This window comes from Spizellomyces punctatus, assembly GCF_000182565.1.
Source record: "Spizellomyces punctatus DAOM BR117 chromosome Unknown supercont1.14, whole genome shotgun sequence".
In the NCBI taxonomy this organism is placed as follows: Eukaryota; Fungi; Chytridiomycota; class Chytridiomycetes; order Spizellomycetales; family Spizellomycetaceae; genus Spizellomyces; species Spizellomyces punctatus.
In genome coordinates, this window is record NW_015971550.1 from 481107 (window position 1) to 501805 (window position 20699).

The following is a 20699-nucleotide window of genomic DNA, read 5'->3' on the forward strand; positions in this document are numbered from 1 at the left end:
TTCCTTGAAGAGCGTTTCCCACTGCATAACATCAATGTACAATGGCGGACCAAGGCGACGTACTGGACAAGCAGCCGCAGTCTTCAGAAACTCTAGAACAAGTCAAGCAAAGCATGGCGCAACTTTCGCCTGTTTCTCCTCATCAGGATAACAGCAGTGTTTTCAGAGGGTTCTTTTCCAGTGGTGGTTTAAACCAAGGAAGGTCCACGTCTCGCTTGCCATTCTCCTTTGGAAGTTCTATGAGGAGATCTTCCTCGTATATCAACGACACACCTCAAGCACCGGCTCCCTCGACAATCCAGGACTCAGGTGCAGCTGCTACGCGAGACATGGTGTCAAGAGCCCCCCATCGGGAGCAGGATACCAATACTGGCCCAAGAGAGACCAACTTAATGCCTCCGCAACGAAGACTGGTTCCTACTCCGCCGCCTTCCACGCAGAAACATGGAACAAGTGAGAACCGCGGAGTAGAATCACCCACACCATCGCGTACACATCATTATTCTGGGATGATGGCTGGAGATGGAAGCATAGATGCCTCTGAACATTTATCTCCCAGCAACTCAGGCCAGATGCACGATGATCAATCTCTCGTCTTCCTTCCACCATCCAATTCGCGGAAAATGGTCTCAGCTGGGAGGAATGGTCGAGGAACGGACGTGGGGATTCTAGGAAACATTGAAGTGGAAAATGAACTCGCTGCAACGATGATGAACCTCGCTGGCCATATTCAACAGCAGAATTCGAGTAGACAGAGAAAGTTGGAGGAGTTGGTAGGTGATCAAGCAGATGGCATTCAATTCATTCAAGAAGCTAATCTTGATTCTTACAGACTGAAGAGTTGAATAGAGCCAGACTTTGTATGCAAGAGCAGGCGGAAACGATTTCAAAACTCAAGGAAAATAGTCAAGTAGTCATCTCGGCTATCACAGGACAACGTGAAAAGATTCAGCTGAACCAGGACAGGTTTGGTACAATGAGATGGTCCAGACGAAAAATGATTCCGTTGTAGCTGATTATCTTCATTTTATTTCTTGCGTAGAATTGAAATAATGAAAAAGTCTTGTAAACTGTACCAGGTGCGCTTAGTTGATCATCAGTGGATTTCAAGTTGAAGCGATTGTCGTCAACGTTTGCCGCAGATGACCATCAAAAACCTCGGAAAGGTTATTAAGGAAGTGGAAGCTGACAAGGCTGCGATAGTCAGTCAATTAGAGCAAAACAAGAAAGGTAGAGGTCATTTTATTTGAAATGAGATTTACGTCACTTCAGCGGACGTGTACGATGATAGAACATGATAAGTTGAATGCCGAGCGTGAAGATTTGAAGGAGAAACTGGCAAAAAGCGAAGAAGCGGGTGTGTAAGCAAACCGTTTTTTGATGTCATGCCAGAAATTGTTTATGTATTCCCAATATAAGCAATCGCGATGCAGCTATCTTTCTCGAAACAAGTCGATGCTCTCGGGAATCAAAATGAAAGGCTAGTTGGTCAACTATCAGAGTCCACTGATCAAAGCAAGTCTCTGCGCGAGCAACTCGAGCGGAAACTAGAGGAGCACGCCGTCGAGCTTAAGCGAAAACAAGAACAATACGATATCGACCGTAATTTCTTAGAGAAGGATAATGGTGCGAGATATTTTTTAACTTGCTAGCTAACTATGGCTTGTAATGCTCAACCAACGTAATAGAGCGCCTTCAGGGGGAACTGAACGAGCTGAGACAGACCTATATGTCACACCAAGAAGAATCTACACTCCTCGTTGCTAACAACAGAGCTGAAATTGTATCGCTTGAAGCAAAAATCAGTGTACTCGAATCACGCGAAGGCGAGCTGCTCGGCACGAAAGGCCGATTGGAAGACGAGATCCACAAGCTTACCAAAAAAGTGCTCGAAATGGAGACAACTGCTGCAAAGGCTGACGAACGTTATGCAGAATTGCTCAGTTCCCTCCAACAGAACAAAGAATTACTGGAAAGAAAAGAAGAAGAATGGCAATCGAAGCTTCATGAGATGCGAACAGCAGCGCAGGATGCTGAACAGAGGTTCGTGCGATCTGACCTAGGATCCCTTCCTGACATTGACATCTGTCTCCAGAACACGGGATGCAGAAGCGGAAGCAGAGCGACTTCGACGAGAGCTGACAGATGAAAAGGAGAGGTTTACCTTTGAAGTCAACACACTAAAAAACTTTGTCCAAGAACTCGACGGCAGGTTAGTCGCTGTCTCACAGAAGTGTATGGCAGTCTCTTGACGAAAGTCCCTTAGGCACGCCGAAAACATTGCAGCTTTAGAGCAAATTAGAGAATCACAATCGCGTGAGCTGGAGAGACTGAATGAGAGTAACCAAGAGTTAAGCCGTTCGATAAAGGAAGTACAAAGAGAACGTCTAAAACTGGAGGAGGAGCATGAGCGCACTATGGATGAGATGAAACGCAAGTGAGTTGCAAGAGTATCGTTAACTGTGCATGGAAATCTCATGAGCCCTGCAGTACGAGGCAGCGAGAATTGGAATTTGACGAGAAGCGCCGTCAGCACGAGCTTCAGCGTGAACATCTTGAGCGAGAGCTTGCTAGCCAGCGAGAATTGTACGTGGGTTGAAACTCTTCTTTCGAGTGCTATCCTTTGACTTATGCCCCGATATATAGGTTGGGTGCTGTAGAAAAAGACAAGTCGCGGCTAGTTTCTCACCATGAAAAGGAATTGAAAGAAACTGCTCAGCAGCATCGACGCGAGCAGGTACGGAACGAAAATATGCACCTTCATCTGCTTGCCCTTGATATAGTTAATAGACCTCAGCTGCGGAGGAACTGAAGAAAGTTCAAGTTCAGCTTGCCGAAACTGAGATGAGATATCAGACAGCCCAGGTACATAACCCGGTTATTACTATAACGCTGTGACTGATAATAACTGACACATGTCGCTTGACAGTCTGTAAATCGTGAACTGTTTGACATGAAACCGAAACAGGCCACTCTAGCAAAACGTGTGAAGGAACTGGAGCAGGAACTGGCTAGTTGTAAAGTACATCTCAGTGCAGCACAGCAGGAGGTTGATACTACGCGGCAGCAATGCACACAGCGGGAAAGCGAATTCGCAATAAACAAGGAGCAGATGAATGAAGAGATTCGTTGTCTGACTGTCGCCAAAGAGTCGTTGGAAGTAAGTTCCTTATTGCGATCTGGTCTGTATATTCGTGTATTCATATGCAATAGGCCTATAAACAAAAAACAATGGGTGAGATCGAGAAATTGAGCGAGGAGATTAAACAACTGCAAGGGCAATTGTCAGATCAGAAATCAAAGGTAATGAGGTGACTGTAACTTCCGCGATCAAAACTCAACTTCAGTATTCCAGAACGATGATGAAATCAGCCAATTGAAACAGCAGTTTGACTCGGCTGAAAAGCGCCGCGAGGTGAGGCTTGCTACCAGTCATGGTCAAGTGCTTTTCCATACTTGCTTGTTTTTAAAGTGAACTGCTGACGCACTTACAGTGTGATAAGATAAATTTGCAAGCCAAGGTCAATGCTCTTCGGAACGATAAAGTGAGTCAGCATTGCCGATGGCGGATTGCGAGGTGGCAACTCAGGCATCCCTTCATTCTATTAGGAATCTTTATCCTCTCTGAGCAAGCAGCTTGAGGCTGAAAAGGCAACTCTCCAAGGTCATCTCATTGAAAAAATTGGACAAAATGAAGCTTTACTGTCTCAAATCAGTTCATTGCGGAAAGCTCGATATGAAAATGTGGAGCTCAATGCAACACAAGATGATATACCAGTTTCGCGACGGGAAAGGGTAGCCGGTGCAGAAGAAGCACCAAAGACCGGTGACCAAGGCACACCAGTGCGAGCCACCACAGACGCCGACAAGGATAATGTGAAGACACATGGGCCGATAAAATCCTGTGACCCTGTGACGAAGGAGGGAACTAAAGTTTCTAACATCTCTTCCAAGGAGAAAACACCAACTCATAAGAAGTTCCGGTCGCCAGTCAGGACAGCCTCAAATCTGACGCTGAAATCTGACACCGCACAACAACAAGTAGACCAAAATCCGGCGGAGACTCCTCCTCCTAAATCCAATTCGTCTCTAAAGACTGACGAGCCGCGCAAATCTCCTACGAAACCTTCCTTGGCTGTCAACGAGAATGACAAACTGCAAACACCTCCAGGCAGATGGAAGAAGCCGCCTTTGCAACCAGCAATGTCCTTTTCCGCTTTTTCACAAATCGAAACTATGGACGAGGATGAAGAGAATGATCGTATTGATCAAGGGGACAATTTTGCCTTGGATGAGTTGGTTGCGGTAAGGACGTTAGATACTAACTTGCTCATGCGACGCAACTAAACTTGATGAAGGCTATGGATGCGGACAATGCCATTAGTGAAATTGCTGAAGAAACGACTGTTGAACAGGGTGTGGAATATTTGACAACCCCTCCAAAAGATCCACAAAAAAATACGAGGAGCAAGTCGACCAGTGATCTGCTTGATGTAGCTAACGACCACGTGAGATCCCCAGAGAGGAAGAAGGCTATCAATTCTCCAAAGAAGCCAGTGGACATTGAACAGACTCATTCTGATGATGAACCTTCGGGGCAAGAAATGCGCAGATCAAGGCCCGGTACATCGTCGGCCCAGCTATCTAGCTACGAAAGGGCTGAACCAAAGAAGACTTCCAAGGTCATTCGATGGCGGTGAAAGTTATAGAATCTTCCGATACCCATGTATTTTCACTAAACCTGATGACTCGGCGACTGCAGGGTGCAAGCAATCCTCGAAAGCGAAGAATTTCTACACTCAATATTATCGGAGGAAAACAGCAGGACAATGATAATGACTCAACTTTTGAAGAACCCAGACGAGGCCGAGAAAAGAGACAAAAGAGAGCAGAACGGTCACCGTCCTGGTCGAGCAGTCGCTCAGGACCAGCAAGGGCAGCAAAAAGCAGAAAGACAACACCTAAGCCGCCCCCCAAAGCCGGACTCGCGGAGGCAAGTCATTGCTTTCACTTGGCTCAAACAAAAACTCACGTCCCTGTGAATTTCGTTTACTTTCATTTATAGAGCCCCACAAGAAGCCCCAAGAAACGTCAACCAGTTCCAAGCAAGGCTGACACCGATGAGTTTTGTTCTCCAGAGAAGTCCAAGCGTGCCGGGAAGTCTCAACTGGTAGGAAAGCGCATGGGCACTCCTAAATCGCCAACCATGGCAGAAACCTCCATTACCACAACAACAACGATTCATAAAACGCAACGCGTCTATTCGACAGTAAGTGTTTATGGGCCAGCCCGGTGTTGTGCCTGAACGGACATGTCATTGGTTTGCATTGCAGCAATCTCGGAAAGAGAAGGCGATGGGACGAGCTACATCTGTCCGGGCGACAAAAGCCGGCGCCTCTCGGAGGCATTTAGCGGCGTTTGACACTTCTTCAGAAGATTTCGCTGCTGCTCTCATGACTGATGATGCTTTGTTTGGCTGGCCGCCGGCGTGACGGACCTTACACCGTGTGTCCTATTTCGTGATATACTTTAGTCGGACCTATTATATTTCTTAGTTTCAAGAGTACCATGTGAGAGAAATGGAGGATCGTGCCGTTCTTTTAACTTTTTATATTTGTGATCGAACTGGGCGTTGACGGCGATCTAGCAAAGACGCCAACAATGTTATTTTACGACCAACTCTTGATGCCCATTACAACCAAGTCGTGCTGCCTGATGCCGAACTTATGCGAAAAGCTCAATCTGTACGCAAATCCCACACAAATTATCCAAAAGCAAGCTAGAAAAGACGCAGATGGGTGAATCAATGGAAGATATTTTCAATGTACTACTCCGCCCAAATATTGATTCTTAGGTGTGTGCTAACATCCTGCGAGGTGGTTTAAAAAATCCATCTGATTCCATTTACTCCAATTGCACCTTCCAGTCCGTATCGCAAGATGAACAGCCAGGATATGTTGACAAACCATCTGCTGCTCTCGATGCCCCACACACGTACAATAGGGAACAGAAGGAAAGCAGGTCAAAAAGTCTCGGTCATCTTCAACCTGTAATTCTCTGTATGAGCATCGCCAGGTTTCCAGGGATGGCATAAAGGCGGCTAACCTGATAAAAGTTGCGTCCGCAAGGCCCGTCAACTCTGGTTACTAAAAGGACAGCGTCGTGTCAGCATGAGCAATTCGCTGAGGCACAATTGCACGCAGACTCATACCGGCTTCCCGCTCCAAGAGGTTCAAAGCAGCAATAGCAATGGAAGGACTAAAAACGACAGCTAGACTAATAAAACGTAACAGGCATTGTGATATTCTTGGCAAAGAAACCGTGGAACTAACAGATGGTACTTACGCATGAAGGTGGTTGTCATTCCATTGCCCAGTCGAAGGGAGTGAGTCCAAAATGATTTGAGCCCACTGCATCAAGATGCCCTGAGCTAGTTTGTTCCTCTCTGAAAGGAGCACATGAATGCAGGATGGGGTCGTGGTCTACAAATCAGCAACGCGCGGTCTTTGACTAGGAGGATCTGATTTCATACAGTAAATATTAGGATTGCAACTGCTTAATGTTTCCTTGTTCTATGCTCACATCTACACCAAGAAAATATCGCAAATAATAATTATTGCAGCCTGCTCGATTAATCACTATCTACCCCATCCAACTCCCTTGCAAGTTCCTCTGGGGACTGAGTTATTTTGGGTTGCATCGCTGACTTGCGCAACGCATCTGTGGTAATAGGTTTTGATTTTCTTCTTGCGGATTTGGCTGGCTTATGGACTCCGGTTACCGGCAGCGGCTGCGACCAAGAAAAGTTGGATGATTGAGACCGAGAACGCTGCAGTGTTTGTTGGGTCAGGGGAGCAGACACTCGCTTGGGTGGATTGCGAGCCTTTGGTCCATCAACTGCAGATTTTGTGAGTCAAACATCATAGAGACCATCGACAACAGTGATACATACCATCAGCGGCAAGTTCCAGAAATACCGACTTGCGCTTTCTTCTCTTCTTTTGTCCTGCTAATCGTATGGCAGGTTGTGATGGCGCCAGGTTCTCCTCTCCTTTATCACTGGAATCGCTGTCCGAGCTACTGCCATTACTGGCGTCGCCAGCATCCTCTTCTTCGTCTTCGTCTTCGTCTTCGTCCTCGTCATCATCCTCATCGTCTAGGCTAGCGCTGTTGTTGCTGCCAAGGAAACTCTGACTCATCGTCGAATTTTGAGAAAAATTAAAACCATTGAGATTTTGGCTCGACGATGAAAGTTGAGAAGCAGCAATCTCCGTGAGAGAGTTATAAGTCCGAAGACGAGAAATGCCACTAAGTCGGCTTTCTGACTTTTGTATCTTGCGATGTTTGGTCTGAGTCAATGACGACCGATCGTCAGCAGATTCCCTCCATACCGCGGTATCCTTGGCACTAAGGATGTTGCGCCCAGGAGGATGAAGCTCATCGTCGCTGCGCTCGGGGATTGGCATTTGGGAAAGGAGAGTAGGCGACTCTACTTGTGATTTCGGAAATAGCTGCGAAAACGTCGCCTCTTCGTACTCTGAATCGCTCTGCTCATCTTCTTGTGGAGCAGTGACATTTGACAAGAGTGGCAAATCGCAATTTCCTCGGCCTACGGTCGTGGTCTGTCTATTCGCTGTGCTTTCCTCTAATGATACCTCATCACTTGGACTACCTTTGCGCTTGCGGCTGCGAGGGGAAGCAGGGGGAGAAACCAACGCGGTGTGACCCTTGGATCCCGGGGAAGCCACACTATTACTGACGGGTGCGTCTAACATGGATTTGCTCTTTTCTGCATTGCCTTTATCGGCAATTTTACGTCCTCTCTGATCCTCGACAACCTCCTTGTTCTTTGCTCCTTCCATGCTCTTTTCAGCTTCAAGCATTTTTCTACGCCGTGGTGACAACTTGGGTGGATGCTTGGGCTTGGGCATGCGGTACTTGGATTCCGATCGTGAACCTAGATCACCGTTTTGATCCTCTATGTTTTTGACGCCATCATGGCTGTGTGGCACTACACCATGGACATCCTCTTCTTCATCACGCTCGTTTTGTGCACCTGACACTGACAACGTGCCATTTGCATGAGGAACGGATCCTTCTCCACTCACATTCGGACGCTTAGCGTCGCTCTTTGAAATCGCGCTCGACAGGTGTTCATCTCTATCCTCATCTCCATCTTCATTCTCATCTATGTCCTCATCTGCTTTCTTGCTGTCCACCTCGTCTTCAGCTTCGTTTTCCGTCTCCTCTTCGTTGCCTTCCATTTCTTCTTCCTCCTGATCGTCGCTCACCTCGGCTTCCTCGCCTTTCACCTCTTCTTCTTCTTCGCTTTCCTCCTCACTGTCTTCGCTGTCCTTCACCTCTGTTTCATTTACCGCTGCCAAATCATCATCGTTTTTGACGTTCGGATCTACTTTCTCTGCTTCCGCCTCTGTTTCAGATCCTGAATCTGAATCTTCGTCTTTGTCGCTCGGCTCCTCGTCTTGGTGCGCCGGATTAGTTTCAGCTGCAACTTCTGCGTCCACGCCAACCACATCGCTCTGTGCGAAATGGCCGCTATAAGAGGTCTCCTTCCTTGCGTCTTGTGTACTGGCATCTGAAGAATGATCTTCCGCAACTGCACTAGCCTCATCTGCACCATCATTAATGCGTCTAAACACGCTTGTCCCACGTCCTTTGGACGGGCTATCACTGAAATGGTTTTCCACTGAGAGACTCGATAGCGTTATAACACTGTGATTGCTTCCATTAGGGAGAGTTCGCGTGTTATTATCTTGATCGTCCTTCAAACGCTACGTGAGCTGATGTGTCCGGCCGGGCTCCCGAATAGCTCAAAACGTTCCTTCACTTACCAGGAGAAGGATATCCTGGGACTTCTCGGTTCGCCGCCTCTTGTTGTGTGGGGCATCTTTGGAGGATGCTGCCTTCACTGTAGGCGTAAGATCGTCACCACTAACGCTCTCAACACTCGGGGAAAGATTACTACGGAAACGTTTTATCGTCACGGCCTTTCCTGCTGGCGGTCGTTCTGCCCTTTCAAGAGAGTTCGGTACCCCATTCTCTATTCCTTCCTTCAGAACAATATCTTCATAACTGTCCTCATGGTTCACGACTGCCACAACATGGACGTACTCCCGCTCGTCGAATGCTTCCGCTACGAGGAGATTTTCCGGAACAGTGCTGTTATCTGAGTTGCGAAATATAAGCTGACGGATGCGGGAGCTAATTTTACATAATAAGACCATCTGGACTCACACACGATTCGAAAATGCAAATATATAAACTTACGGATCCACAGTCCTTTCATAGTCTGTTTGTTCTACTTCTCGCCATGTTTCTAAAGCTTTACTCTTCACTTCTCTGACACTGGTTTCTTCCGGGAAGGTGACTACCGTGAGGAACTGGCTCTTCAAAATCAGTTGGTCCCTTGGAGTGTACGTGACTGGGTCGAACGACGGGGAAAGAGCAACGCAAAAGTTGACGTTCAAACGCTGCCGGGAGATATTTGTGGATTGCCGTCGGGGCTCAGACCCAAACCGGTCACTTGTCCATGCGGACAGGATCTCTTTTGGAGTTCGGTTCATTTTGTCTGCAAAGAAGGGAAGGGCGACGACGGCGATAGAGCCGGCCATTGGATCGAATGAGATGAAATGCAAGATGCCTCCCTCGATTTCGGCAAATGAACTATGCACAAAAGATGCTCAACGGGTCCAATATGTGTGGCCAGTATGAAAACAGGTCCAATAACTGCGGCCATGAACGGATTGATTGCTATCCCTTGCGGCCATCTGACAGCCATCTATGAGAGAAATATTCGCAGTTGCCATATGCATACATGCATGACTCAATATATCGACTCAGTTTTTCTATATAAACCCCCCCTCATCCTCTTCCCCCATCTTGTTCTTTATCCCTCAACTCAAAGCATCTGCCCAATGCTCAAGCAACTCTCAAGTCCATCATGAGAATGCCACTCTGGTGCCGAGGACCTCGCCCTCCTGACAACAACAACATAACCCCTTGCAAACACTGCTACTACTATATTGCTACGATCGCAGGTATATCAATATGATTTTTCCCATGCATGTATTACCCAGTCTAATTCTGATTTTACTAGTATCTGAAACATCCTCCAACCAAGAATTTCGGAATCAAAGGGCAAGTAGGATTTCTCTTGAGGTGGTGGGCAAATTATCCGGTTTAGAAGAGCTGTTATGTATTGCGTGCATAATTGCCTAGTAGTAGATACCAGGATGTTACAGGATTGATGTAGTCCTTTAGATTTCACGCTTCCTACTGTACTCACATCTGCGATCAGAAATGGTCAAAGATGACTACATTATTTGGAAGCTTTTCAATACATCGGCGATAGAGCCAAAGCAGAAATCAATCCACCTTTAACTTTAAACATTCGACTCCCATAGAGCGATTCGAATCTTGGGTAAAGATCCACTGGAAGATGTTGAACTGTCCCGTTCGTTGCGTACTCATTTACATTGTATCAAAATGAATATAGGTCTACTAATATATACATAGAAATATAAGTGGAAAGTCGTCCATCGCCCGCAATGGTCTGAAAAAAGTCAGAGTATGGTACATTGACATCCGGCAGTTGATTTTGGTTGGCGTGTTTTTGACGACGAGATAGGTGTCTCTGCCGTCATGGTCATTGGCGATATCCTAGATGGGGAGGGACCCATAGCCGGCTTTGATGGTATCAGAGACAATGGGGAAGAAACCGCTTCGACTGCTTCAGGGGTTTCTGTAGGACGGAGTGCATCAACGGCAGGAGTATCTCCATCTGCTTCCTTGGCCATTGTCACTTCTCCTGGTAGAACAGCTGCAGATGCGGTGCTAACAGAGGCGATGGAAGACGACTCGGCGGATGCGCGCCGAATGATAGGACCGCCCCCGCCTCCACCGCCGCCCCCACCTATACGGACACGATCCCGCGCTTTCCGTGGATCTCCCCCCAAAATAAACTTTTTCGGTTTATTCTTGCTGTCCCGTTCCATTTCTTCCTCCTCATTTGCAGCAGGAGATTCAATTCCTATCACTCCACTCTCAGCTTCATCGCATTCCGCGACATGACATGTTTCGTCATCCTTAGGTTCCAGGCTGTGCAGCTCCAAGATTTCCACATTGGCTCTGATTTCGCCAATGGCCACTGTATGGATACTGTGCCCTGGCGAAATCTCATCATAATCCTCCCCATCCCAATCAGGTCGTGATATTCCCGTCACGGCGGTAGTAACGGTCGATAACGAGCTTTGCCGTCTCAAAATGACAGCAATATTATCAAACGGTTTTGTAACAGCTTCAATATGTCTTAAATCCTTATCATAGTCGATAGATCGTCCCGCTTCCTCAAAAATGGCCGCCACCCCCGACCTTGTGCGAGCCGAACACTCAAGATACCGGTAGGCACCCATTCGCTTAGCAACTTGTTCACCCTATTGCAACAAGCTGAACGGTGAGAGAGAAAGAATACTTGAGCCGGATTATGATGCTCTACCTCGTCGTATCGTATTGGGTCATAGCCTATTCGTCGCAGACTTTCCAACGTTTCAGGGTCCGTGCGGAGATCGCTTTTACACCCGACAAGCAAAATGGGAACATTAGAAGCAAAATATCGTATCTCGGGAATCCACTGGTTACGCAGACTGTCAACTATCTGAAAGGTTTGTCCCAAAAGATCTACCGCAATGTACTCATACCCTTTCTTCAATATTTTGAAAAGACTGGTGGTCGACAACGCTGAAAGCCACGATAAAGGCATCCGCTTTATCATAGCTAAAAGGTCTTAGCCTGTCAAGCTCTGCCGCTCCTGCCGTGTCCCAGATTTCGAAAGGCGAGTCCTTTGGCAGGTACGTTTCCGTAACCGTTGCAAGGTGCTTTTCAGGAAACTGACCTCCAGAGTACACTAATAGCAATGCTGTCTTGCCCACTCCTTCGTCCCCCACGCACACGAGCTTTGCCCTCTTTCTCTTCTCTAACATCACATAGACAAACCCGCTCTACTTTTCAATGGTGTCGAGGTGGCCGAACTCGTTGCATGCGCTTCCAGCCGCGAAAGATCTGCACGGTCGCACAGATTGGTAAGCGGTCCAAGTTCGACGTTTGCTTTCCAAGTCCCCAGGATGACACCTACTCCATCTATCGTCAGCACCGGTTTTGAGGTGTTTGGTAAAGTACAAGGTACCTTATAACTGGAGACCAGGCTGGGCTGTCAACATGCCATATCGAAATTTTGTGAGGTTAAAATACATGGCACGTTCCCTGTTGAACGGAACACTACTCTGACACAGGTGTTTGGTTCCGGAAATACTGCGTCGAGAACGGCAACAAACTCAGAGTTGTAGGATGGGTCCGAAATACAGACCGGGGAACAGTCGAAGGGATCGTGCAGGGTGAAGCAGGTATGTGCTCCCCTCAAAAGCAATAACAAACAGAAGTCTGACCTTTGGACCTATAGATCAGGTAGAGGTGTTGTGAGTGTCCCAGATATGTAGCTTTTAGTATGTATATGGCGCTCACACCATCGGCTTGCTTTTGTTTCAAGCAAGCAGCGCTTAAAGGTAGGCTCATGACATGATACGTCCACAAGCCTGAAAATTACTCATGATATCAAAAGACAGGTTCCCCCAAATCTAGGGTCGACCGTTGCGAATACACCTCACAAGCGACCATTGCAAAACTGGAGTATAGCAACTTTGAAAAACGCTGACAGAAGGACCCTTAAGCGATTTAATAATATGGTTTCGTTTATATTTACAAGGCAACATAGTGCTACTTTTTCCCAATTACACTTACTGAGTGGCAATGCCACATAAAGCAGTATGCTTTCTCCACCGATACGAAATAACATGTTACCGCTGTCCAGCGGGTGCTTCCATAAGCACCTCTTTACCGTGACAAAAGAACAGTTTGGCTTCACGACTTGCTACATTTTGAATGCGATATTGATTTCCTAGGAGATTGTGGGGTTGGTGGAAGGACCAGTTGAACCTTATTTCGACAGAGAACTCACCTCGAGGAACGAAGAATTGAGATCCAGTTTTTACTACGAAGATAGTCTTGTGGATCTGTACCTCAACCTCGCCGGATACAACATAAAAAATCTGGATTGAAAACCTCCGTGAGTACACGTCGGCCATGTAACATGCCATATCCCTCTCACATACCATTGCTGATTGATTAGAATTCTTGTTGGGTTTCTGCGATCCTTTGGGCATGACCAATATACCAGACGCGATGAATTCACCTTCGCTAAACACTTTCTGAAACTTGTAGTCGCCCGCTCCTATCGTACGGGGGTTGAGCATTTCTGGGGTAGCCACGATACCTGATAAATGGTGCATTCGGGTTAGAATTAAAGCGCCGGAATACTACTTCTCACTCTGACATGCACATACGTTGATTCTCCTCCTGACCAGTTGTGATGTTGATCACTGGAACATCTGGCTGCACTAACGGAGCTGGCTCGGATTTAACTCTGGTCGTGGGCTTCCCCTTCCCATAATTTGATGACTCGTCATCCGATTTGACACGAATGACTTCTTTGACTACCGGCACCGGGAAGAAGCCTATTTATTTTTAGATAATCGAATGAATGTGTATGGTGGGACCTTGTGGCCCCTCACCTGATTCCCTTCTTCCAATTACCACGCGTTCCCCAGCCCAATACTTCAGCGGTTTTATCTTCATCCGCTTGCTGCGTCGTGCTCCATTTTCGTCTTCATCTTGGTCATCCAATTGGAATACAGCATCCGTCACCTCTGGAGGGAGTTCGCGGCGAGCTATTTGTGAACAAGAATATCGTTACAACAGATTATGATGCAGATGGTTATTGAAAATCAACGCACGTTGTTTTGCTTTTCGTGTCCGAGTTCGAGTTGCAGTCTGTTTGCCTTTTCGGGCAGGCGCATTTTGATGGCGTTTGGATTTGATCTCGTTTTCTTTCTCCCCACCTTCGTCCGACAGTTCTTCGTGGTTCACTTCATTGGCATCAGCAAAATATTGAGTCTCATCCACAGCCTCAATGGGTTCAAGGGCAGCGTCGTGACCGACTTCAACATCTTCACGGCTTTCCACAGAGCTTCTGCCGTCTATAGAAGACTCTGCCTTTCGCGTGGACTTCTCAAATTCTTCCGACAGGTTTCTACGAGCGCTACCGCCGTATCTTCTCGTATCCACCTCGCTGTCATCAGGATCATGTACATTCCTGACAGCGTGTTTTGCAGTCGTTTTTCTTGCGGACGCCAATATCGGCTCATCTATAATACCAGATGTCTCGTATTCATGTTGCGTGGGCTGATTACCACGTCTAATCGTTCTACTCGTGCCTACCATGTAAGCGGCATTGCCTCGTCGTAGAGGAGTTCCGTCATCCGAATCAGGTAACGCCTGCCGCATTGAAGGAATGATATCCCGGTCGCTTTCGGCATCTGACGTAGGTATGGCAGCCTTGCGCTTTCTCGACCTCCGCGCGCTGCTCGGTTCGTTGAATTTTCCTTCCAACACAGCGTTCTCTTCATCAGGTTCCGCTATGTCCTCCCGAACAATGCCTTTTTTTGAAGTAATCGCTTCAGGAGTTGGTGATGGAGGGCTACCTGCTCGTCCTGCCCCATCATCCGAACCATTTTCTGAAGATTTGGTTAGAGTCTTTGTCACTGATGCGCAAAAGGCTTCTTCCTGTCTGTATTCGACCAAGCCGTCTTCCAAAAGCTCGGCCCCCCTAGCAATATCATCACCGCCACTCATGTCCACATTCGCTACGTGCGACAACCTCGAAGGAATAAATGATGATGGCCCGCCAACACTTTTTCGAGATGTCTTGGACCCCTCAACAAGAGGCTCACGAGTTCGTTGTGGCAGCTGCACCGTAAGACTGCCGCTGGTTCTACTTCGTCGCCTGTCGTCGAGCTGACTTTTTGGGGTTGTTTCTGATACGGGGTGTTCAAGGCGAAGAGGTGCGGCTGGACTGAGAATGGTGCGCGGTGATGGCATATCCTCGTCGACGATGTAGGCACTGGATATGTTCGAAAACTGACCCTTGGAACTCCGCTGACTTTGAGGGGTGTGCTTCGTGGCTGTATCCAATGGACCTTCTAACATAGACGGACGCGGAAGGCGAGATATCGCATTCCGTGTTGCAGTCCCAGGAGTCTTCTCCTTTGTAAACCCCGTGGCCGGAGATACGCGTCGAGGTGGTTGCTGGTATGGCTCTACGTCAGAAGCTGAATCGGCTGTGCGGAAAATAAACATGGTGAGGTCTAGCTGGATCATAAATCAGGGTCAACCTTTTACAACCTTTTGCATACTTTGGTTTGCTGGGAGTTGACATCCTGCCCGACACTCCTGAGCAGACCAGATAACGTTACAATTGTCACCCGCATATCCCATAGCCAGAATAACTCCGCGTTTACCTTCTCGTGGCCCTCTGGTAATCTCATCCGTTTCATCTTCATCTTCACGAAACCAATCGTCCACACTCATAAGCCCATTTGCATCTGTTTGCACGTTTTTCGGCGCGGTTACACCGGTTTTTCTACGGATGGATGTCGTGAACATCCTGCATGGCCATCTCTGCGTACTTTCGTATAAATACAATAGGGCGAACCCACCTGCCCTTGACTCCAACTTCATGATAATTGTTTGGTCGTGGATCCTTTTGCCATCTCGCCTAGATTATAGGTTAGCTCATACAGGACATGCACCAGTCTAAAAAACAATCAAACGCGAACCTTCCGGCCAGGTACATCTGCATCCGCTTCCGCTGGATGGTGCTCGGTGAGCATAATATTAGGTAGATCACAGTGCTACAGCTATAAAAATAGTTCGGTTGCAGAGAGGATTTCCGACCGATCTTCGTGTGTCCCAGAGGCGCTATTAGGAATAGGATTTCGCTTCTATGTGGATCAAGCCTAGCGTGTCCGTTTAAGTCTTTAGATCGGCGAATCGTCGTAAGAAGGGTCCTTCCCCTAGGCAAGGTCTGCACGGCTTCTGCAGATCAACACGCTTCCACAGTTGTATCGCTATTGTGCTCATATGCTACTTCCTTCTGGCCCTTGTAGATTCGACAAACGCATGGGGCCAGAGTGCAAGAGTAATGGCAAGCCGATGTGGAATCCGTGTTTTCCGACGCGCTGCCTCGTTTTGCCTGTCCGTGTCCGACAGGCGAAATGGATCGAATGGGCCGGTTGAAACCGCTATCACGTGCCATGTTGAGTCAGCAATTCTCCGCCCTTCTCCCGCTTCACCCTACTTCAAAATAAAAATAGTAACTGGGATATATGGGGAGCAACAATGCTGCAAAAAAGGGGGCTTCATTGGAAAAGTCGCAAGCGTTAAGCCGGGTCGATAAGGTTCTAGGCAATCACCCGTACATTGTGGCGACTCATCGGGTTCCACTTTGCCAGGAACGATGGGCAAAGCTGAGGATTGTATTGACATTGTACGGGAGACAGGAATGACGACTCACGCGTCTTCTTGCGCCTTTACTACGATTCTCTGAAGATAAATCAAGGAATAACCCAGTACAAGATTCGGGGTTGCACCGTCCCCTGACGTACGTCGATGCGGGGGGAGTTTCTCCAACGGGAACCATGCCAGCAACTGCCGAAGCACCTACATCTGTTCTCAACTTGGAGCGCCGAATGCATACGAACTACGAACACCGGTCACCCGACTCAGTTACAGGACGGTATGCCAGTCGTGCTACAGTCGACGACAACTGGCGCTTCCGACAAAAGAGCAGTGAACCTGTACCTAGCCCTCGAATTGGCGGAAGCGCAACCGGTCATGCAAAAGGTCGGCGCGCTTCCATAGCTGGAGCTTTCACAGCATCTCTCGCAGCATCAAATCGTCGTCGAACTAGCGGATTCTTTGATAAGTTTCTGCAGCAATTCAAACGCGCGACACCGTCCGACTCTCGCCGCGATAGTAAAAGCGATATTGTATCTAATCCAGACCAACGCATCGGGCCGGTCGAAGATGAAGGTAGTGACCACAAGCCCGCAGACCACAAACCCGCAAAAAAGGGCCGCAAGCTGCAGGGAATTAGCAGAGATGGTGCCACACTTCGAGTAAAGAGCTGGGTACGAACATTGCCGGAAGATGAAGATCGAGCGGCATCCCACACTGGAGCAGGTCTCGACGCGAGATTGTTGATTGACCAGGCCCAGGCAGAAGCCGTCATTCCTGCGGAGCAAGTACCAAGCAAGCTTAAGCAAACTGTGGCCTCTCCATCTGATGTTACACTCCAGGAAGGAGGAGAAGTTGCTCCTTCCTCTGAAGGAAGGATTCCTTCAACTCCTATAGTGACAACTGCAATCGCTGCGCCAGTGCTTGAAGCCTTAGGATTGAGGCCAAGCTTTTCATCAGACAGGGTTTCTGAATTAGATCAGGGAACCGTGTGCGTACGTAAGGAGGATCATCGAAGTCAGCTCAATGACCCACAGCGCCCCCATTTGGAGCGACGACAATCATCGTTTTCGTCGGCTGTTGTCTCCAGCTCACGTCCGTCGACTAGCTCCTTTGGCGGTGACAGTTCAAAAAGCTCCCTCATCCTGGATCCGATTCGTACCATACATACATTTATTCCTATCGCTATACAACCAGATTATCTATCAGAAGTGGCAGATTATGATGACAAGAAAAAGAAACGGAAACCGAAAGGAGGGAGTCTCCCACCAGTTTCGAATAGTGGTATGCAAGCATCCTCGTCACTGTATAGTCTCTCAACCAATCCTGCCCATGTTTCCGAACCTGCCGTTTCCGTCGCCGCTCATCTCACCCCGTCCCCCTCTTCAAACTCCCTCAAAAGAATATCTAGAAGCCTGGCCTCTTTGGGGTCGTCCATTTTCAACAACAGGAGTAATGCTAGCTTGCCAATGAAAGTGTCGGGGTCTACTTCTTCCCTGGGGCACTACAGTGATATTAAACTAGAGAACCGAAGTAACACGGAACCTTCTCAAAACCTTCGGACATCCATGCCACGATCTGGCTCACGAGGAGGAGTGACATTTCGAAATTTTGGGGAGCAAACGACCTCGACTGGGACACTCGGCCGGCATCCTTCTCGATCAAACCCGCGTATTCGTTCTATGGAATCAAGCAATTGGTCAATGTCGTTCCGACAACGCTCGGGCCCCGACGATGCGGACGGAAAAGTAGAGCCACATCCTAGTCCAGCAACGTCAATATCACCCAATGCGGTACCGGAAAAAACGTCTGTTTCTTTGCCAACCCAATTGGCAACCCTCCCTCCGACTTCGACCACAAGTGTCCTTGCAAGTAAGCGATCCCGGTCAATGGACTTTAACTTGAATAAGGGTGAACGCCCGGCGTCCAGGAACCAGTACGATCGTAGACGTCCCTTAGGACATCAAGTCATTGAAACTTCAACGATATACTCGATGCATGAAACTAGTCATACCCTGGTCAGCCCTTTAGGCGAGCCTGAAGAAACTCAAGGAAAGGTGAATCAGTACCACATTATTCGGGACATTGGGTCGGGCGCATATGGGCGAGTTGTGCTATGCCGAAACGAACAAGATCAGAGATACTATGCGTGCAAAATCATTTCGAAAAGCAGACTACGTAAGAAATTTCGATGGTCAAACACAGGCTTCAGCGCTGGCGCAAGTGGGGGGGACCCAGAAATGGATCACTTGGCCAGCGTCAAGCGGGAGGTAGCTATCCTCAAAAAGCTTTCGAAACATCCCAACATCAATGCGCTGGTAGAGGTTTTGGATGACGGAAAAGAGGACAATTTATATATGAGTACGTGATTTTATGCATTTCCGTTTCATACACGGGCAACCAATTGACTGCGGATATCAGTCTTTGAACTTTGTGAATTCGGTCCGATAATGAAGCTTCAATTGAAGGACAGCGTGAATCCATTCTGCGAAGACTTGGCTCGGAAATATTTTCGCGATGTGGTCCTGGGTTTAGAGTATCGTAAGTTGCTGTCTCGTATAGTCGTCGCGTTGAGGGTTGCCTTTAACCTCGTCATTGTGATTAGTGCATTCGAAAAGAATCATTCACCGAGATCTGAAACCTGAAAATCTACTGTTGAAGGCGGCCCCACCTTTAGGTGTGGTGCAGATCGCAGATTTCGGCATTTCGAGCATGTTCGAAGATGGAGAGGAAGAACCTGTGCTTGATGACAAGAATGCATCACCGCTTTTCAGCCCTCCAGAAGCTTGTCAAAGTATTTGACTACTCATGCTGCTCCATGGGTTTATAATTTGCTAATGCAGCGACTTTTTTCAGGTCATACGAAGCAGCTAAAGGGTTTTGCTGTAGATATATGGGCATTGGGAGTTACTCTATATTGTCTAGTTCACGGGCGCGCGCCATGGCAAGAAGAGAGCATTCTTCAGCTCTATGACAAAATAATCAATGCTAGCGCAGAGATCTCGAGCACTCTCTCTCCGTCGCTCCAGGACCTTCTATATCGCATGCTGCGCAAGAATCCCGATGATCGAATCACTCTCGCAGATATTAGGGTCCATCCTTGGATTACGAAAGATGGCGAAGATCCAATGTTGCCGACTGAAGAAAACTGTGTATTTGAGGAAGTGACACCGGAGGAAGTGGAGAATGCATTCCAACCTGCGATGATGTTTGTGACCAAGGTAGATATAGCACGTCGGACAGTTCATGAAACAACCAGACTACATTGTTGACCACATCGAATGAACAGATCATGAATAAACTGAAAGGGAAGGGCGGGAAAAAGACTTGTAGAACAGTCTCGGCACCTCCAACACCAGCCGCGGAAGACATTTCTTCATCATCTCCTCTATTGGGCAACATGGACGCGCAGAGATTGGGATCGGGAAGGGTACTGTACGACGAGCCCCAATTGAGTGCTCGGCTCAACGGGAAGGCCAATGATACCTCAACTACACATGCTGGAACTGGTGGTGCTTTACCGAGCGTACTACTGAAGAATTTTGAGGGAAAGCCAAATCGGATGCGTATCTCCGCATCTGTAGATGCCTTAAATCGAATGCCTGGAGCTATCCCAGGACTTGGACTGGCTACCAAGAGAAATCCAAATCTACAAGGGAGATCACGCTCTTTTGCAGAACAGGGATCATTAGACGGGTTGCCCGCTCCATTTATTCCCTCTCCCTTGCGTGTGTCGGCAACCCCGCGAACCAGTTCTACGGGCTCTTCACCTCCGGGATCCACGATAATGTTGACACCTCCGGATCATCCTGAAGCGCCTTCATGGCCACAGCCTGCTAATCTAACCGGACGGTGCGATTCTCGCCGTCATGCTAGGAGAGGATCTTCAATGAATATAATTGATGAGGTACCTGAGCATAGCGTGTGCTAGGTAACGGCCACAAGAGCCCGTATATAGATGTAGTTCTCTATAGATGTAGTATAGCTTCCGATACGCTGAGTTTAACTGCTTGAACAAGGTTTATATACCGAAAGGCACATGACGAGACATTCCTTACTGAAAGCTTGGCTTGAGCTGTACGGGCCGGCCAACCCAGAAATGCACCCTACGGTTGAACAATGCAAAGACATAGCGGGCAACAGAATCTATTAAGACGCTCTACAAGGTGTTCACTTTGACCCTTCCCTGGAAGGTTATTCTTATTGCTACAGACCCCGGCTGAAATCTAACAGATGTCTGCAGACCAAGTAGCGGGATAAAGAGCTGCAAATGC

The 20699-nt window shown here is 47.9% G+C and overlaps 8 protein-coding genes across 8 annotated transcripts; 4 read left to right on the forward strand and 4 right to left on the reverse strand.

Annotated features, from left to right (window-relative positions):
- Positions 1-41: 41 nt before the first annotated feature.
- SPPG_09440 (uncharacterized protein) lies at positions 42-1012 on the forward strand (the record flags this gene model as incomplete). The annotated part of the gene is made up of 2 exons (XM_016757606.1): positions 42-773; positions 833-1012. The coding sequence occupies 2 exons, from the start codon at positions 42-44 to the stop codon at positions 1010-1012; spliced, it is 912 nt and encodes a 303-aa protein (XP_016605711.1).
- Positions 1013-1142: 130 nt separating this feature from the next.
- On the forward strand, positions 1143-5492 carry SPPG_09441 (uncharacterized protein; the record flags this gene model as incomplete). The annotated part of the gene is made up of 18 exons (XM_016757607.1): positions 1143-1230; positions 1292-1357; positions 1420-1626; positions 1689-2043; positions 2096-2212; positions 2267-2437; positions 2491-2586; positions 2647-2737; positions 2791-2865; positions 2930-3160; positions 3214-3303; positions 3356-3415; positions 3495-3545; positions 3610-4305; positions 4359-4696; positions 4763-4997; positions 5066-5269; positions 5334-5492. 18 exons carry the CDS (start codon positions 1143-1145, stop codon positions 5490-5492), a joined length of 3330 nt encoding a protein of 1109 aa, XP_016605712.1.
- Positions 5493-5593: 101 nt separating this feature from the next.
- On the reverse strand, positions 5594-6516 carry SPPG_09442 (uncharacterized protein). The gene is made up of 4 exons (XM_016757608.1): positions 6346-6516; positions 6212-6276; positions 6106-6146; positions 5594-6047 (listed from the first exon to the last, which is right to left on the reverse strand). The coding sequence occupies exons 1-4, from the start codon at positions 6414-6416 to the stop codon at positions 5862-5864; spliced, it is 363 nt and encodes a 120-aa protein (XP_016605713.1). The 5' UTR covers positions 6417-6516; the 3' UTR covers positions 5594-5861.
- A 3-nt stretch (positions 6517-6519) lies between these two features.
- On the reverse strand, positions 6520-9632 carry SPPG_09443 (uncharacterized protein; the record flags this gene model as incomplete). Its single annotated transcript, XM_016757609.1, has 4 exons — positions 6520-6897; positions 6953-8783; positions 8853-9222; positions 9289-9632. 4 exons carry the CDS (start codon positions 9630-9632, stop codon positions 6632-6634), a joined length of 2811 nt encoding a protein of 936 aa, XP_016605714.1. The 3' UTR covers positions 6520-6631.
- Positions 9633-10454: 822 nt separating this feature from the next.
- On the reverse strand, positions 10455-12033 carry SPPG_07140 (small GTP-binding protein domain). Its single transcript, XM_016755315.1, has 3 exons — positions 11718-12033; positions 11516-11650; positions 10455-11453 (listed from the first exon to the last, which is right to left on the reverse strand). Exons 1-3 carry the CDS (start codon positions 11997-11999, stop codon positions 10584-10586), a joined length of 1287 nt encoding a protein of 428 aa, XP_016605715.1. The 5' UTR covers positions 12000-12033; the 3' UTR covers positions 10455-10583.
- An 83-nt stretch (positions 12034-12116) lies between these two features.
- SPPG_09444 (uncharacterized protein) lies at positions 12117-12942 on the forward strand. The gene is made up of 5 exons (XM_016757610.1): positions 12117-12198; positions 12309-12419; positions 12476-12491; positions 12563-12578; positions 12635-12942. The coding sequence occupies exons 1-5, from the start codon at positions 12141-12143 to the stop codon at positions 12725-12727; spliced, it is 294 nt and encodes a 97-aa protein (XP_016605716.1). The 5' UTR covers positions 12117-12140; the 3' UTR covers positions 12728-12942.
- SPPG_07141 (uncharacterized protein) lies at positions 12728-16143 on the reverse strand. The gene is made up of 10 exons (XM_016755316.1): positions 15747-16143; positions 15627-15685; positions 15429-15550; positions 15313-15360; positions 13866-15248; positions 13644-13799; positions 13416-13586; positions 13185-13345; positions 13031-13121; positions 12728-12970 (listed from the first exon to the last, which is right to left on the reverse strand). The coding sequence occupies exons 1-10, from the start codon at positions 15798-15800 to the stop codon at positions 12870-12872; spliced, it is 2346 nt and encodes a 781-aa protein (XP_016605717.1). The 5' UTR covers positions 15801-16143; the 3' UTR covers positions 12728-12869.
- Positions 16144-16436: 293 nt separating this feature from the next.
- SPPG_07142 (CAMKK/CAMKK-META protein kinase) lies at positions 16437-20472 on the forward strand. Its single transcript, XM_016755317.1, has 5 exons — positions 16437-18786; positions 18847-18966; positions 19031-19219; positions 19282-19646; positions 19715-20472. The coding sequence occupies exons 1-5, from the start codon at positions 16608-16610 to the stop codon at positions 20354-20356; spliced, it is 3495 nt and encodes a 1164-aa protein (XP_016605718.1). The 5' UTR covers positions 16437-16607; the 3' UTR covers positions 20357-20472.
- The last annotated feature ends 227 nt before the right edge of the window (positions 20473-20699 follow it).

Coding starts and splice junctions, on each gene's coding strand:
- SPPG_09442 (XM_016757608.1), bottom strand. CDS start 6,416: ATGCAGTGGGCTCAAATCATTTTGGACTCACTCCCTTCGACTGGGCAA. Junction 6,147..6,211: donor CCTCTTGGAGCGGGAAGCCG/GTATGAGTCTGC, acceptor CTGTCCTTTTAG/TAACCAGAGTTGACGGGCCT. Junction 6,048..6,105: donor GCGGACGCAACTTTTATCAG/GTTAGCCGCCTT, acceptor AGAGAATTACAG/GTTGAAGATGACCGAGACTT.
- SPPG_07140 (XM_016755315.1), bottom strand. CDS start 11,999: ATGTTAGAGAAGAGAAAGAGGGCAAAGCTCGTGTGCGTGGGGGACGAA. Junction 11,651..11,717: donor TTCAAAATATTGAAGAAAGG/GTATGAGTACAT, acceptor CTGCGTAACCAG/TGGATTCCCGAGATACGATA. Junction 11,454..11,515: donor ACCCAATACGATACGACGAG/GTAGAGCATCAT, acceptor TTGTTGCAATAG/GGTGAACAAGTTGCTAAGCG.
- SPPG_09444 (XM_016757610.1), top strand. CDS start 12,141: ATGACACCTACTCCATCTATCGTCAGCACCGGTTTTGAGGTGTTTGGT. Junction 12,199..12,308: donor GGTGTTTGGTAAAGTACAAG/GTACCTTATAAC, acceptor ACTCTGACACAG/GTGTTTGGTTCCGGAAATAC.
- SPPG_07141 (XM_016755316.1), bottom strand. CDS start 15,800: ATGCTCACCGAGCACCATCCAGCGGAAGCGGATGCAGATGTACCTGGC. Junction 13,800..13,865: donor GACACGAAAAGCAAAACAAC/GTGCGTTGATTT, acceptor GTTCACAAATAG/CTCGCCGCGAACTCCCTCCA. Junction 13,122..13,184: donor ATTCTAATCAATCAGCAATG/GTATGTGAGAGG, acceptor TTTTCAATCCAG/ATTTTTTATGTTGTATCCGG.
- SPPG_07142 (XM_016755317.1), top strand. CDS start 16,608: ATGCCAGCAACTGCCGAAGCACCTACATCTGTTCTCAACTTGGAGCGC. Junction 18,787..18,846: donor AGAGGACAATTTATATATGA/GTACGTGATTTT, acceptor TGCGGATATCAG/TCTTTGAACTTTGTGAATTC. Junction 19,647..19,714: donor CGATGATGTTTGTGACCAAG/GTAGATATAGCA, acceptor TCGAATGAACAG/ATCATGAATAAACTGAAAGG.